We start from the raw sequence: 14,842 nt of genomic DNA on the forward strand, positions 1-14,842 counted from the left end.
GCCCCAGGCGGGGGTGCTGGGGGGGGGTCCTGCCTGTCCCGGGTCACCCTCAGTCCCGGCCCCGCTGCCTGGCTGCGTCCTCCGCAGCACCGTGGATTGCCCTCGACTCTCAATCCTTGCTGTAACCTGCCTGGTCAGGCAAGGGAAACCATCTCAGCCCTGCTGCTCCGTGCATTTATTTTAATTTTTTAAATTTTTGCATTTTTTTTTTTTAAAATGGCTTCTTTTTACTAATGTTTGATTTTGCATATTTTTTATTTTGCATAATTTAAAATTTGCTAATTTTAAATTTGCATGGTTTAATTTTGCGTACTGTTAATTTTTTCTTTTTTTTTTTTTTTGCGTATTGTTAATTTTTGCGTTTTTTTTTTTTAATTTTTGGAGGTAGCCGCCGTTTGGTGCTGGGCCCGTTTGTGCCCCCATCCCGCAGGGGCCGGGGCCGTGCTGGCCCCAGATGCGGCAGGAGGCAGCCGGCCGGGGTGAAGCTCTGCCTCTCCTCCCGGTCCAGCCGAGGAAATACCCTCAGCCCCGGCCGGACTCTGCAGCTGCCTTCCCTCCTCTTTATTTATCGCCAGTGAAAGGTTGAAGCTGGGAATTGCACGGCCGGATCCCGGCCCCGTGCAACGCTGCATCTGGAGGCATCGCCTTCCATGTCCTGGAAACCAGAAAACTCCCTGAAAGTGCTGGTGCGGCCACAAGCCCATGGGGTGGGTGCTCAGCATCCTGCATGGGGTGCTCAGCATTCCATGGGACCCCGCCTCGTCCCCCTCCTGCCGTCCATCCCCGCTGTCCCAGCCTGGTGACGGCTACGGCACCGACTTCTCCAGCAATGGGTCCCATCCTTCCTCATCTCTGATGATGACGGGTTTGTCAGAGATGAGCAAGGCGATGGGGACCAGCAGCTGGCACAGCTCCTGCCTTCCTTCCTCCGCCGCCGCCTCCTCCTCCTCCTCCTCGCCGGCCGGGTGGCCGGAGCAGCCGGTGCTACCAGGTGGTGGAAATCCGGCCAGGCTCAGCACCTCCTGCCTCCGGTAGGCGAACGGCAGCTCCTTCTCACAGCCCGGCAGGCACACCACCACCGGTTCTTCGGTTGCGGGGCCGGGCTGCGGCGTGCTGGGCCATGTGCCGGCGTCGGTCGTCTCCTTGCCGGGACTCGGCTCCGTTATCAGCAGCTCGGCCGGGCTGAACCTCTCCGAGGGCTCCAAAAAGCCTGGCTGGGGCTGGCCCTAGGGGTCGGATGTGTTTGGGGTGGGAATGTTCCGTGCCAGGGTCATGCACGGGCGCCTGCTGGGGTGCAGGATCCGGCCCCTCCTGCACCTTGCATCTCACCTGGCTCATTTCGCCGGCGGCGAACTGGATGGCTTTGCTGCCCACGGGCTTGGGCAGGGGTGGGAAGAGGAGGTGGCGAGCCCTGGGGAGGGGGTGGTTGGTGAGAGGGTGGGTAATGGGGGAGGGGGGGGGGGGTGTGTGTGTGGCCAGAGCGGGGTGGGGGAAGGGTGCCGCTGTCACCTCTTTTTGCTCAGCTGGTAGATGGCAGCCACGGTGGGGAGACTGAGTGAGATGCTCAGGTACTTCAGGTTGGCTTTCCATGGTGCTCCCTGGGGACCTGGGGATGGGCACGGCTGGGTGGTGGCATTTCTGTCCCCGCGTGGGACACAGGAGCCATCTCGGGGCGAGGGCGAGCACCCCACGGGGACCGGGGAGGGGACGGGGTCTCCAGCCATTACCCAGCGCCTTGGTCTGGAAGTGCCACCAAGTGCTGCAGGTCTCCCCGCTCTCCGCCGTCACCTCCTGAATGCCCACCCTGTAGGCTGTGCCGGGCCGTAGGTTTTGGAGGATGTAGTGCGACGCGGCGGCATCCGCTTCGCCGTCTGGGCAAACGATAACGAGCAGGCGGGTAGTCAGGCAGCTGCCTGCAGGTTGCAGGCAGCGCCCTCCTCCTGCCCCATGGGGGACGGGGGGGGGGGGGGAGGTCCCACTCACAGGTCACGTTGTCCCCCTTGGCTGCATGGCAGACGAGGTACTTGGCCAGCACCCCAGGACAGGCGGCACGGGGTGACGGGCTCCACTGGAGAACAATGGCGTCATCCGTGGCGCTGGTGTTGATGTAGATGGGCACGGCCAGCGAGGCTGCACGTGATGGTGGTGGTGGGGGGGGGGGTGTGCAAAAAAAATGGGGCAGCATTTCGGGACACCCCCCTTTTTGCAGTTAAACCAGGCGCGGATGCTCCGTGTTTCCATACGTACCATTGCTGGCGTAGTGGTGCTGCAGGGCGAAGGTGGACCAGCCCCGTGCCAGGGCCCAGCCGTGCACGGCGAGGCGGTAACACGCCGGCGCTTCCAGTGCTCCTGGGGCAGGAACCAGGGATGCCGGTTAAACCCCCGCCAGGATCCGGCCCCAGGTGGGGGGGACGGACGGGGGGCTCGGGGCGCTCCCTTGCCTCTCTCTACGTGGATGCTCTTGGCAGAGAAATCCCGTCGGATGCAAACGCCCCGTTTCAGGGCTCCTGGCAGCGGCTGCTGCTCAAAGCAGTAGACGAAGCCGGGGCTTGGTGCTTCCCACCGTGCCATCACGGTGCCGCCGGCCACGCTGACGTCCTTGAAGCCGAGATCTGGAACGAAACAGGGGGTGCGAGGGATGGCTGGGAAAATAACTCCCTCGAGGCTGCCAGGGAGCTCGGTCCTTCCACGGGGCAGGTACCTGCACGCTGTTCTGCCGGCACATGGAGCTGCCTTGCCGGCCCCGTCCCAGCGGCGTTGGCCGCTGTCAGCAGGATTTCGTACTCAGCCCCAGAAAGGGTAAGGTTGTGCACCGTCACCTCGCTCCCCAGCACCACGGTGTCCTCCTCGGCCAGCTCGGTGCAGTGGCATGCCGGCATGCGGACGCGCAGCGTGTAGGTGACATCCCCTTGCTCCTTGGGGGCTCGCTGGGGGAGGGAGAGGGGGCGGCTCGGAGGATGAAATGGTGGAGGGACACCCAGGAGGGTCCCTGGGGGATGCTGCCATACCTGCCAGCCCAGCCTCAGCACCCGCTGCCCATCTCTCCCCAGTTTTCCCAGCTGGTAGCTCAGCACCGGGCTCGCCAGGATTTCTGCAAGAGGAACGAGCCCGGCTGGGCTATCGGCATTTTTGGGAGCCGTTGGGATCCCACCTACTTCCTCTCTTCTTCCTCACCCTGGGGAACGAAGATGGAGCTGCTCCAGTCACTCCAGTAGCTGCTCCAGTGGGGGGGCTTGTGCCGGAGCTGGACCTCGAAGGCGCCGTCCACCCCCAGGGCGCAGGTCACTAGAGCGGGGTGGCAGGGTCAGGCGGGGGTGACACCCCCCCCCCCTTTTCCCCAGCTTTTGGCCATCGGGGGGTGCTGGGGAGTCAGGGGGGGAGCACGGGGCAGAGCCCCACCATCAGGACCTGGGAGCACCCCCAGGAGATGCTCGTCCCCCGCATCCCTGTAAGCTAAACCGACCTGAGTCATTCTTGTCCGTCACCGTCTCGCACGTCACCTGCAGAGAGAACCGGGGACAGAGGCACCCGCCCAGTAAAACCAGGATGTTACCGGGACATGAAAGCAGATGCTGCCCTGTGTCCCCCAAACATCCCAGGGGCTGGGAGAGCCGAACGGGGTGCGGGGGACATGGTGGCCAGGAGGGTCCCCACAGCTTCAGCCCCAGGACCCTCCTGGCAGCAGTTGAGAGGGGTGGGGGGACCCCAGCTGTGGGGGGTTTCGCTGGGGACGAGTGGCCGAATTTCATCCGTCGTCGTCATTAGTCTAATCTGGGGTTTTGCCTGTGTAATCCCTGCGAATCGGAGCCTGATCCTGTTACGGGCGGCAGCGGGATCCCGTGGCCGGGAGGATGGGGCAGAGCCGATAACGCCGTGAAACAGATGGGACGTGGATGGGTTTGGGGGGGGGGACGGTGGCATCACCAAGCCCCCGCGCTCCCCAGGCTGCCTGGGCTGCCACGACGCTACTGACTGTCCCATCAGTCACTGCCGACTCCAGCAAATGGCATTTTTACCTGCGTCCAGCCGCGGTCACCCGTCCTCCGGAAGCGAGCCTCCCGCTGCGGTGGCTGGCCCCCACGGTGGCACGGTGGCCACGGCACCCGCAGCCGCAGCTTGCCACCGGTTTTGGTGAAGGGCATCCCGGCGGGGGGCGGATCGGGCTTGACTGTAAAGACGAGGTGGTCTTGCAGTTATCGGCGCCAGTGCCGGCACCCGGCCCGGCCCCACGGGCACTTACTGGCCTCGTCGAGGTACAGCGTGAGGTTGGGGGTCCTGTGGACGTGGTCCCCCCAGCGCGCCTCCACCCAGGCCGTGGCGTTGGTGAGGACGTAAACGTGGTGATGCTTCAGGGTGTACGTCGTCTCCCTGCCCGCCTCAAACCACTGGCACAGCCTGGGCATCGCGTAGCTGGGGGCGGGGAGAGGGGGCACAAGGTCAGGGCCAGATGGGGCAGCGCTCGCCCTCTGGGTGGGCTTGGGATGCGGAGGGCACGTGTCCCCATGTGTCCCTGTGTGTCCCAGTCAGGACACATCCCATGGGCTCCGCAGGACACGGCGCTCATCCCTGCCGCGGTGCCCGACTCACCAGAGCTTCAGGAGGTAGGAGGTATTGCCGTCGGGGCCGCTGGGCGGCCAGGAGCAGAGGAACCAGCGGGAGCCGCACTGCTTCCAGCAGGAGAAGCCGGGGGTGACAGCGGTGCCTGAGGGAGAGGGCAGCGGCTGGGGGCTCCCGTACCCCAAACCCTGGCAGGTCGGGCAAGGCCGGGATGGAGCAGCAGTGTAGCCCGATCACCGTGTTGCTCACCCGGGGGATTGGAGCAGCCGCGCTGGTGATTCTCACCCAAAAAAACCCCATTTCCCCCCTCCCCAGGGATGCCGTGCTGGCCGGTGCCGCTCGCCCCGGCTCCTGCCTGCCACCGGCGGGGATTCACCTGGCTTTACTCCGTCCCTGTGGTTTTGGGTGAGCATCTCCATCACAGCGACAGCTCCCCGGGCCTTATCGGCCCCGAATCATTCATTGAAAGTTTTCTGAAGTTATCTCTCATCTCCCAGTGCCGCAGGAGCACTTACCGCCCCGCGCCAGCGCCACCAGCACCGCCAGCAGCCACCCCAGCATCAGCCACCCGGGGTGTCCCACGCCAGATCCAGGGCTCCGCTGCCCTTCCCGGCTGCTCATTCCCCCAGCACCCAGTGGGTGCCCCCCTCCGGCTCGGCGGCAGCCTCGGCACTTGGCACAGCTCCCCACGCCCAGCATTTCCTCTTCTGCTAGAAGCTTGCCGAAGGGCGGCTGTTCCCAGGCAGGGCAGAGCGTGAGGCGTGATTGCATGCCTCGCTTTTACCAAAAGCAAAAGAGAAAGCAACCAAAATATCCCCCTTTTCTGCTAACACGCCTGCCAGGACTTGGCCAAACCCCGCCCTGGTTGCGCCGCATGCCCCAGCCACGCTGCATGCCCCGGCCCGGCGAGAGGCGCAAGGTAAGCAAAAGAGATGTCTTGGGGTTTTGGGGAGTTTTGGCTTCTTTTTTTTTTTTTTTTGCAAACTTCACGGCATGCTTTTGATCCCTTGCCCTGACTGGGCAAATCTTGAATGGCTGCTCCAAGGTTGGGGTTGTTTGGGTTTTCGGCAGCGTGTGTGTGTGCATGCGCGTGTGCACACAGCTCTCGCCGAAACCAGGGTCCTGCGCCCATTCCCGGCACAACTTGTCCCCCGCGGCTGTGAACAAAGCCCCACTGAGGCAGGAGAGCACGATGTCACTGGGACGCCGGCAGCCGCGTGATGGGGTGGGTGACCCTGGGACGGCGGAGCCGGGTGGCACCGAGGGCCGTGCACAGAGTCCCCTTGTTCCCACAGAAAGCGTCCCCTTGTGCGGCTTTTGCTTGGGACCGGAGAGCGGTGGTGGCGGGAGCATCCCGGCGCCGGGATAGCGCTGCCGGGACCCCTCTGTCCCACTGCCATGGGCATGGCCAGGGTGGGTGCACAGAGGGTCCCCTGGCACCTCCTGCCCTCCCGCCTCACTCTGTGCCCCCTCCTGCCCTCCCAGCTGGGGGTATGCACCACGCTGTGCCGTGCTGTGCCGTGCCAAACTGAGCCGTGCTGGGCTTTCTCATGCCACAACAGGACCGTGCTGTACCTGGCCGGGCTGTGCCGTGCCACACTAAACCGGGCCAGGTCATGCTGTACCATGTCACGCCAGGCTGTGCCATGCTGGACCATGCCAGACCAGGCTGTGCCATGCCATGCTGGACTGTACTGGGCAGTGCTGGGCTGCGCTGGGCCGTAAGGACCATGCTGTGCCATGCCAGCTGCGGGACAGACCTGGGCTGGACCACACCAAACCAGGGGGGCTGTTCCCACCCTGTGCCCTGCTGTGCCAGCCCCAGGCCGTGCCATGCTGGGCTGTACCGAGTCAGGCAGACTGTGCCAGCCCCGTGCTGTGCCGTACTGTGCTATGCCAGCCCCGGGCCATCCTACGTTGTGCCATGCTGTGCTGTGCTGTTCCAGCCCTGTGCCAGGCTGTGCCGTGCTGTGCTATGCCAGCCCTGTGCTGTCCTATGCTGTGCCATGCCGTGTTGTGCTGTGCCATGCCGTGCCAGACCCTACCGTGCTGGGCTGTACCGAGCCAGGCAGACTGTGCCAGCCCCGGGCTGTGCCATGCCACGCCAGCCCCGTGCCGTGCCGTGTCAGACCCTGCCACGCTGGGCTGTACTGAGCCAAGCAGACTGTGCCAGCCCTGGGCTGTGCCAGTGCTGTGCCAGCCCCATGTCGTGCTGTGCCAGCCCCATGCTGTGCCATGCTGTGCCATGCCAGACCCTGCCGTGCTGGGCTGTACCGAGCCAGGCAGACTGTGCCAGCCCCGGGCTGTGCCGTGCCATGCCAGCCCCGTGCCGTGCTGTGCCGTGCCATGCTGTGCCAGCTCTGTTCCGTGCTGTGCCAGCCCCGTGCCGTGCTGTGCCGTGCCGTGCTGTGCCAGCTCTGTTCCATGCCGTGCCAGCCCCGTGCCATGCTGTGCCATGCCATGCCGTGCTGTGCCAGCCCTGTTCCGTGCCATGCCAGCCCCGTGCCATGCCATGCCTTGCCAGCCCCGTGCCATGCTGTGCCGTGCCATGCCGTGCCGTGCCATGCCGTGCTGTGCCAGCCCTGTTCCGTGCCGTGCCAGCCCCGTGCCATGCCATGCCAGACCCTGCCGTGCTGGGCTGTACCGAGCCAGGCAGACTGTGCCAGCCCCGGGCTGTGCCGTGCCATGCCAGCCCCGTGCCGTGCCGTGCTGTGCCGTGCTGTGCCAGCTCTGTTCCGTGCCATGCCAGCCCCGTGCCGTGCTGTGCCGTGCCGTGCTGTGCCAGCTCTGTTCCGTGCTGTGCCAGCCCCGTGCCATGCTGTGCCATGCCATGCCGTGCTGTGCCAGCCCTGTTCCGTGCCGTGCCAGCCCCGTGCCATGCCATGCCAGACCCTGCCGTGCTGAGCTGTACCGAGCCAGGCAGACTGTGCCAGCCCCGGGCTGTGCCGTGCCATGCCAGCCCTATGCCATGCTGTGCCAGCCCCGGGCTCGGTGCTGATGCGCGTCCGGTGACGCGGCGGGGCCGCTGGGCGGCGCCCCGGGCGCACCGGGCGGCGGCGGCGGGGCGGACCGGGCGCACCGGGCGGAGCGGGCGCAGCGGGAGGTGGCGGCGGGCGCGGCGGGATGGACGAGCCGAGCATCCTGCGGCGTCGGGGCCTCCAGGTGAGCACCGGGGACCGGGCACGGGGAGCTGGGCACCGGCGGCGGCCCGGGGCACAGCGGGGCACGGCGGGGCGGGGGCGGGAGGGAGCCGGGGGAAGCCCAGCCCCGGTGAGCCTGGGGTGAGGTGGGTGCTCTGGGTGCGGGTCTGCAAGGGGTGGGTGCTACGGGGGTGTGGGGTGGGTGCTGCGGGTGAGAGGTGGGTGCTCTGAGCGAGGGTGTGCGAGGGGTGGGTGCTCTGGGTGAGAGGTGGGGGCTCTGCGTGCGAGGTGGGTGTTCTGTGTTCATGTGAGACGGGTGCTGCGTGTGCAAGAAGTGGGTGCTGCGTGTAGGTGTTGGGTGCTCTGGTTGTGTGTGTGCAAGAGGTGGGTGCTGCGGGTGAGCGGTGGGTGCTGTGAGTGAGAGGTGGGTGTTCTGGGTTCACGTGAGGTGGGTGCTGCGTGTGCAAGAGGTGGGTGCTGCGGGCGAGAGGTGGGTGCTCTGTGTGCGTGTGCAAGAAGTGGGTGCTGTGAGTGGGAGTTGGGTGCTCTGGGTGTGTGAGAGGTGGGCGCTCTGGGTGCATGTGTGCATGTGAGGTGGGTGCTGTGTGCGAGTGGTGGGTGCTGTGTGGTAGAGGTGGGGGCTGCGCGTGAGCAGCATGTGACGGGTGGGACAGGAGCCGGGCACCCAGCACCGGGAGTGGGGCAGGGTACAAGCCCCAGCCGCTCTGCGGGGTGCTGGGGGAGGGGGAGCACCCGCCTGTGCGGGGGCTGGGGGGCTCCCGTGGGAGCGCCATGGTCCCTTCAGCCCAGCGCACGATGCCGGTCTGTGCCGAACCGCTGTGCCAGTGCCCATTTGTCCCTCCAAGCAGCCGCCCCCTCCATCACCCTGTGTTCCCGCTCCCGGCGGGCTGAGGGGCACCCATCCTCACTGCCCATCCCACACCCGCTCCCCACAGGGACCCCGGCACCCGCTGCTGTGCTTGGAGGGGTGATGACCACTGCCCCCCCGGCTCGCAGGGCTGAGTGCTGAGCCCAATTTTCCGGGTGACCTCACACCTCCATCCCCATCTGCAGAACGGAGCCGCAGTAACCGGGGGGCCCGGCCCGAGCTGTCTGGGCAGTTGGAGGATGGCACGGCGCTGCCTTCATCCGAGCTGGCAGCTCCGGGGGGCAGCTGCGCTCCGCTGCACGCTCAGCCCGGGAACGAGCCCTGCACGGGAGCTGCCTTCCCACAGATGCGGACAGATGGAGCCACAGCCGTGGGCTTTGGGGCTCTTGGCCGTGGGTGTCGTTCCTGGCAGTCCCTGGGGAGAGCAGAGCCATGGGGCCCCGGCTGCGTGCCCGCATCCCCATGGGAGGAGGGGTGGGAAGGGGCTCCCACTAGGGAGCTGATCCCAAAGCAGCGATGTCGTGATGAGTAGCGATGCCGTCCCCGATGCCGTCCCTGCAGGGATTAGCTGATGGTTAATCCTGGCTCCCACCGGCACCTGCTGATGGGAGACGCACCGCGCTGGATGGGTGCATCCATCAGAACCCTGTGGGTTCTGGCCCTGTGGCGCTGCCTCACATGGGTCCCCAGGGCCCTCGAGGGATGCTCTAGCTGTCCTCAGGGATGCAGCGTGGCTGGAGAGCTCCCGGCAGTGATGGGTGTTGGGTGCCACAGGACCGCTCTGCACCCTTGCACCCATAGATGGGTGGGGAGGCTGCGCCGTGGGGTGGGGGTGAGCGTGGGGGACAGGGGTGTCTGTCCTCTGTCCCACTGTCCCTCTGGACATGGCTGAGCAAGTGAAACCCTCAGCATGACCCTTCTCTGCCTCTTCCTCAGCTCAGGGGCCAGTGGCCGGCAGCACGGCCCTGGGTGTGGGTGGAGGTCCGGGCTGGGCGACGGCAGGGCTGGGTGAGGGTGCTGGTGGGCTCCTGCTCCACACAGGGACCCTGCACCCCCTTCCCCAGCCCGGGCCTGGGGTCACCCAGTGATGCTGGGTGCACTGGGACACCCACACCCACCCCGGGCACCCACCCCCTGCACCCACCCCCACCCCCAGCACCCACACCACCCCAGGGCAGACGCACACCCGTGGGCCCCGGGGCTGCCGAGTCCCTGTGCGCCCAGGCATGATGTCACCCGTTGCCATGGCGATGCTGCTGCATCACTGCGTTGCAGCACACCCCAAACCCAGGGATTTCCGCAGGGGCTGCGCGGCGTGGGCAGCGGGACGGTGTGCAGGCACTCCGGGGGGGTGTGGGGTGCATGGGTGCTGCTGTGTGTCCCCACATGGGTGGCAGCAGCCCCTGCCCGCAGGGAGCTCCCTGCCTGTGTGGGGAATGTGTCTAATCTGCTTAGGGGTACGGGGCCGGCGGGCACCGGCGGTGGGCACCGGATCAGGGCGATGATGGGGCATTAGCCAGCACGTGCACCCGCCACGTGTGCCAGCATCCCACGGCGTGCCAGGGCACATGCCAGCCCGTTCACGCCGTGCCCCTTGCAGCGTACCGGTGGGATCTGTGCCACTCTCCGTGGCGTGCCCAGTGGCACATGGGTGGGCGCTGGGTCTGTGCCGGAGCTAGCCGGTGCCCGCCGCACTGGGAGGATGGCGTGGGCCAGGGTTCCTGCCAGCAGAGCTGCCCTTTGCCCTGTTGCACCACCTGCGAGCAAACAGCTCTCGCAAGAAATATTCCCAGCGGCTGGAAAAATAAACAGCGCGGGGGCTGCCGGCTGCTCCCCGCACCCGGGGTCGGGGCGACAGTGTGGGGGACAGGGCGCAGCCACCACCCCAGGGCCACGCTCCAGCCAGGCGGCTGCGTGCTGCTGCCGCTCCGCCACCCTCGTGCCCTTGCTCCCAGGCCTGGCCACAGGGCCACCAGCCCTGGGGACCTTGGAAAGAGATGTCCCCTTGTGCTGACCCCAGGCGGGTGATTTGTCACCCTCACCTGGCACGGCAGAGCCGCGGCACCCCGGGCATGGTGAGCGGGGAACCAATCCTGCGGTGACAGGCTGGTGGCAGGGGCCGGCTGCAGGCAGTGAGGATGCCACCGGGCGTGTGGCCGCAGCTGGTGGGAGGTGGGGGTCCCACACGCAGGCACCCCCCGACCCCTGGGGCCACGCTCTGACCCTGCTTCTTGCTTTTCTCGTTGCAGAAGGAGCTGAGCCTGCCGCGCCGAGGAAGAGCGTAAGTCCCCGAGCTGGGCCACCTTGGGGTGCGGGACGGTGTGTCACCGGGAGGGACGTGCTCGGGGACATGGCACCGGCACCGCGGGGAGCAGCGAGGACGGGGGGCAGATGGCACTGGGGCTTGTTGTGCCCAAACCTGGGATGGCATCGCCGTGTTCTCTGATACTGGAGGGACCTGATGAGCCTGTGCTGGGGTGTACTGGGATGTACTGGGGTGTGCTGTGCTCTGCTGCAGGTGTATTAGGGTGTATTGGGGTGTTCTGGGGTGTTCTAAGCGGTACTGGGGTGTGCTGGGGTGTGCTGTGCTCTGCTGCAGGTGCATTGGGGTGTGCTGGGGTGTTCCGGGGTGTTCTAAGCGGTATTGGATTGTACTGGGGTGTGCTGGGGCGTGGTAGGAGGCCTGTTGCGAAGCTGTGCTGGAGTTGTGTGTTGGGGTGTGTTGGAGTGTACTGGGGCTGTTCCAGGGTGTTTTGGGGTGTTGCGGAGGTAATGCAGGGGGGTCTTGGTGCTGGGCTGGGGCTGTCATGGGGGTCACGGGGCTGTGTGCTGGGGGACGTAGGGGCTGTGCCGGGGGAGGGGGGGGGCTCCGGAGGGGTCTGGGGCTGTGCTGGGGCCATACTGGGGCTGTGTTAGGGATGCACTGGAGGGGCACTGGGGCTGTGTTAGGGATGCACTGGAGGGGCACTGGGGCTGTGTTAGGGATGCACTGGAGGGGCACTGGGGCCGTACTGGGGCTGTGTTAGGGATGCACTGGGGCTGTACTGGGCCTGTGCTGGAGCTGTGCTGGAGCTGCGGTGTCGCAGCACCACCAGCGCCCTGGTACATCCCGGGAGCGGTACGGATCAGGGCTGCCGCTGGACCGGGCCGGGCAGGGTTTGGGTGCGCCGGGGGGCCGGGAGCTGCCGAGCTGAGCCGTGCCGAGCCGTGCCGAGCCGTGCCGAGCCGAGCCGTGCCGCAGGGGCGGGCCCGGGCCCGGCGGGCCGAGCAGGGAGCTCCGCCGGGGCCGCCGCTGCCGCCCGCCCGCGGGAGCCGCCCAGCGCGGGGGCAGCCGGTGCGGCGGCGGCGCGGGGAGCCGGGAGCGGAGCGGGGCGGCGGCGGCGGCGGCATGAAGTCGCGGCGGGACAGGCTGAAGATCCCCTCACTGACCTTGGAGTGAGTCGGGGCAGGGGCGGGGCGCGCCGGTACCGGTACCGGCCCCGGGGACGGGCAGCGGGCGGCGGCGCCTCGGGGCATCCCCATCCCGGAGCATCCCCGTCCTGCTGCATCCTCATCCCGTTGCATCCTCATCCCGGTCCATCCCCATCCCGGTCCATCCCCGTCCTGCTGCATCCTCATCCCGTTGCATCCTCATCCCGGTCCATCCCTATCCCAGACCATCCCCATCCTGGTCCATCCCTGTCCTGCTGCATCCTCATCCCGTTGCATCCTCATCCCGGTCCATCCCCATCCCGGTCCATCCCCATCCCGGTCCATCCCCGTCCTGCTGCATCTTCATCCCATTGCATCCTCATCCCGGTCCATCCCCATCCTGCTGCATCCTCATCCCGTTGCATCCTCATCCCGGTCCATCCCTATCCCAGACCATCCCCATCCCGGTCCATCCCCATCCCCGGGCCGCAGGTCCCAGCCCTTCCTCCCGCATCCACAGCCCCGGACCCCCGGTGACCCCTCCTCGGCAGCACCAAACCACCCGGTGTCTCCCCCCCCCCCCCCCGCAACCTTAGACCCCGCAGTGTCCCTGCTGTCCCCTGCGCTCCCCCTCCAGCCCTGCCCCACTCCCCTCTCCCCACCCTGCCTGCCCCCCCCCCCAGCCCTGGTCCCCTGACTCCAGCCCTTGTCCCCCCTCCAGCCCTTGCCCCCTCTGCTCTTGGCCCCTGGCCCCCTCCGGACCCCCCAGCCCGGTCGGGGGGCTATGCCACCGGGGTGCCCACCGGCACCCACTGACGCCGTGCCGGCACGTCTTGCCTTGCAGCTTGTCTCCGAGTAGCCAGAGCCCAACGCTGCTGAGCCCCTGCAGCCCCTGCAGCCCCTGCAGCCCCTTACTAACCCTGCACCCCTGGAGGTAAGACCCTACCAAACCCTCCCCAGGCACCGTGGCCGGCAGCTCCGGGGAAGGGGGGGCAGAGGTAGAGAAGGGTGCAGCAAGGTGGGTCCCCCTCACCAGGGGCCCCGAAAGCAGCGCTGTCTTCTACGGGACACTGTGGGACAACGTCCATGGTCTGTCCCCAGCCCTGCACACCCCGAAAGCGGCCTGGCCGTGCCGGTGGGCTCTGTCTCTGCTACCAGCCGGTCCATTTTGGGGAGCCCCGACAGGAACGCCATCGCGGTAGCTCAAGCTCAGGCTCCAAGCATCCTCGTTTTGGGGGGGGGATCGCCTTGAAATCGGACCAGGGCAGGGCATCGTGATGGGAGCAGGGTGGGAGCAGGGATGGTGCCTTCCGCCCAGGAAACCTCCCTTGCCGCCTTTTCTGCTCTGCCGTGGGGGAAGGGGAGGGGGGGCTGCTCTGGGGAACAGGTGCCCCCCACCCAAAATGCCATGAGCCCCTTGTGGTGCCCTACCGGGTGCTGCCGTCGCGGAGGCGGGTGGCTGGACCCTGCGGCACGTGCTGTCTGCGCTCTGCCCTGGGGACAAGGTGCAGCGGGTATGCTGGCACCCGGCAGTCACGCCCAGGCCCTGTGCCCCGTGGCACCCGCGGGGCAGAGCTGCAGCCTGCCCAGCACCCATGGGTGACGCAGGGTGCCTCCATCCATCTGCTGGGTGGTAGAGCGGCTGGCACTGGGCGAGAGGGAACCGGCGGGGAGCTCTGCCGCTGCTCAGCAACAGGCAGAGCCATTTGTTGCGGGCGGGCAGGCAGGAGCCAGGGTGCTGCTTGCGCTCTGCCTGCACACGGGGGTCTCTGCCTGCTGCGCTTTCTCCGCTAGCCCTGGCTGGCCACTCCTCGCCCACAATGACCGCGGCACGTGGGAAAACAAGCGCGGCCACGCAGTTGCTCAGCCAAGGCCTCAGGGAGGGTGTTTTTGGGATGCTCGCGGTGGGGACGGGATGGGGACGAGGATGGGGATGAGGACGGGCAGTCTGGCAGCGCCCTTGGGTGCCTCAATGTGCTGGCGTCTCACGGCTGCTGGGCAGGAGGCGAGGGGAAGCGCGGTGCTGCCGGCCTCGGCGCTGCCCTTTCACCACACTGAAACCCTGCCCAAACCCACCGGCGTCGGGATTTCTGGCCGTAGCACTTGCCAGCTGCCACCCGGCGAGCGTGGCGATGCCGTGTCACGCGGCTCAGGAGGCTCCGCCAGCCCCAGCGTGCCGCCGCACCGTGTTTTGTCACCGGCACTAAGGAGGATGGATGTCACTGGATTTTTGCTCGGGATCTCCCCGATTAAACCTGAAAGCCAGCGTGGGAGGGAGGTTGCGGGGTGGTGGGGTGCTTGCCGGGGTGCTGCTGGGCGGTTGCCCTCCAAGCACGGCATCCCATGGGCGGCAGGGTGCCGTTAGGGGAGTGCCCCCCTCCCCGAGGGACCCCCAGGCTTTGTGGCCACCCCTGCTGACTTTGGGGGAGATTTGTGCCCCTTGAGTGCACAAATGGTGGATGCTGCATCTCCATGGTAACCCTGACCCCATTTTGGGGTGCTGCCCCGTCTCTATGGTAACCCCAAGCCTCCATTTTGGGGTGATGTCCCATCTCTATAGTAACCCTGACCTCATTTTTGGGGTGCTTCCCCATCTCTATGGCAACCCCGAAGCCCTTTTGGGGTGCTGTCCCATCCTTATGGTAACCCCAAGCCCCAGTTTTGGGGTGATGCCCCACATCTATAGTAACCCTGGCTCCATTCTGGGGCGCAGCCCCGTCTCCATGGTAACCCTGACCCCCATTTTGGGGTGCCGCCCCATCTCTATGGCAACCCCAAGCCCCTATTTTGGGGCGCAGTCCCATCTCTATGATAACCCCGACCCCATGTCGGGGTGGTGCCTCGT

General features: G+C 66.7%; 2 protein-coding genes across 7 annotated transcripts in view; one reads left to right on the forward strand and one right to left on the reverse strand.

Annotated features, from left to right (window-relative positions):
* Positions 1–14,842, forward strand: part of MAST3 (microtubule associated serine/threonine kinase 3) — a 40,341-nt gene that overhangs the window by 4,943 nt on the left and 20,556 nt on the right. For 3 of the 6 annotated variants that reach the window (XM_076359359.1, XM_076359351.1, XM_076359353.1), the window contains exons 1-2: positions 11,960–12,021; positions 12,842–12,931. In XM_076359359.1, coding sequence (XP_076215474.1) covers positions 11,975–12,021; positions 12,842–12,931 — 137 coding nt within the window. In that variant the 5' untranslated portion in view covers positions 11,960–11,974. Of the gene's footprint in view, positions 1–7,665; positions 7,720–10,835; positions 10,868–11,959; positions 12,022–12,841; positions 12,932–14,842 lie in introns of those variants that run through there. The other 3 variants (XM_076359354.1, XM_076359357.1, XM_076359355.1) reach the window with 2 other exon arrangements.
* Positions 807–5,328, reverse strand: IL12RB1 (interleukin 12 receptor subunit beta 1). Its single transcript, XM_076359370.1, is given in 15 exon segments — positions 807–1,220; positions 1,318–1,411; positions 1,510–1,606; positions 1,722–1,871; positions 1,984–2,130; positions 2,248–2,349; positions 2,442–2,625; positions 2,628–2,927; positions 3,009–3,091; positions 3,175–3,285; positions 3,464–3,500; positions 4,017–4,168; positions 4,241–4,410; positions 4,588–4,728; positions 5,069–5,328. Coding segments are annotated over 15 exon segments (2,442 nt in total).

Source organism: Aptenodytes patagonicus, chromosome 25, assembly GCF_965638725.1.
Source record: "Aptenodytes patagonicus chromosome 25, bAptPat1.pri.cur, whole genome shotgun sequence".
Classification (NCBI taxonomy): Eukaryota; Metazoa; Chordata; class Aves; order Sphenisciformes; family Spheniscidae; genus Aptenodytes; species Aptenodytes patagonicus.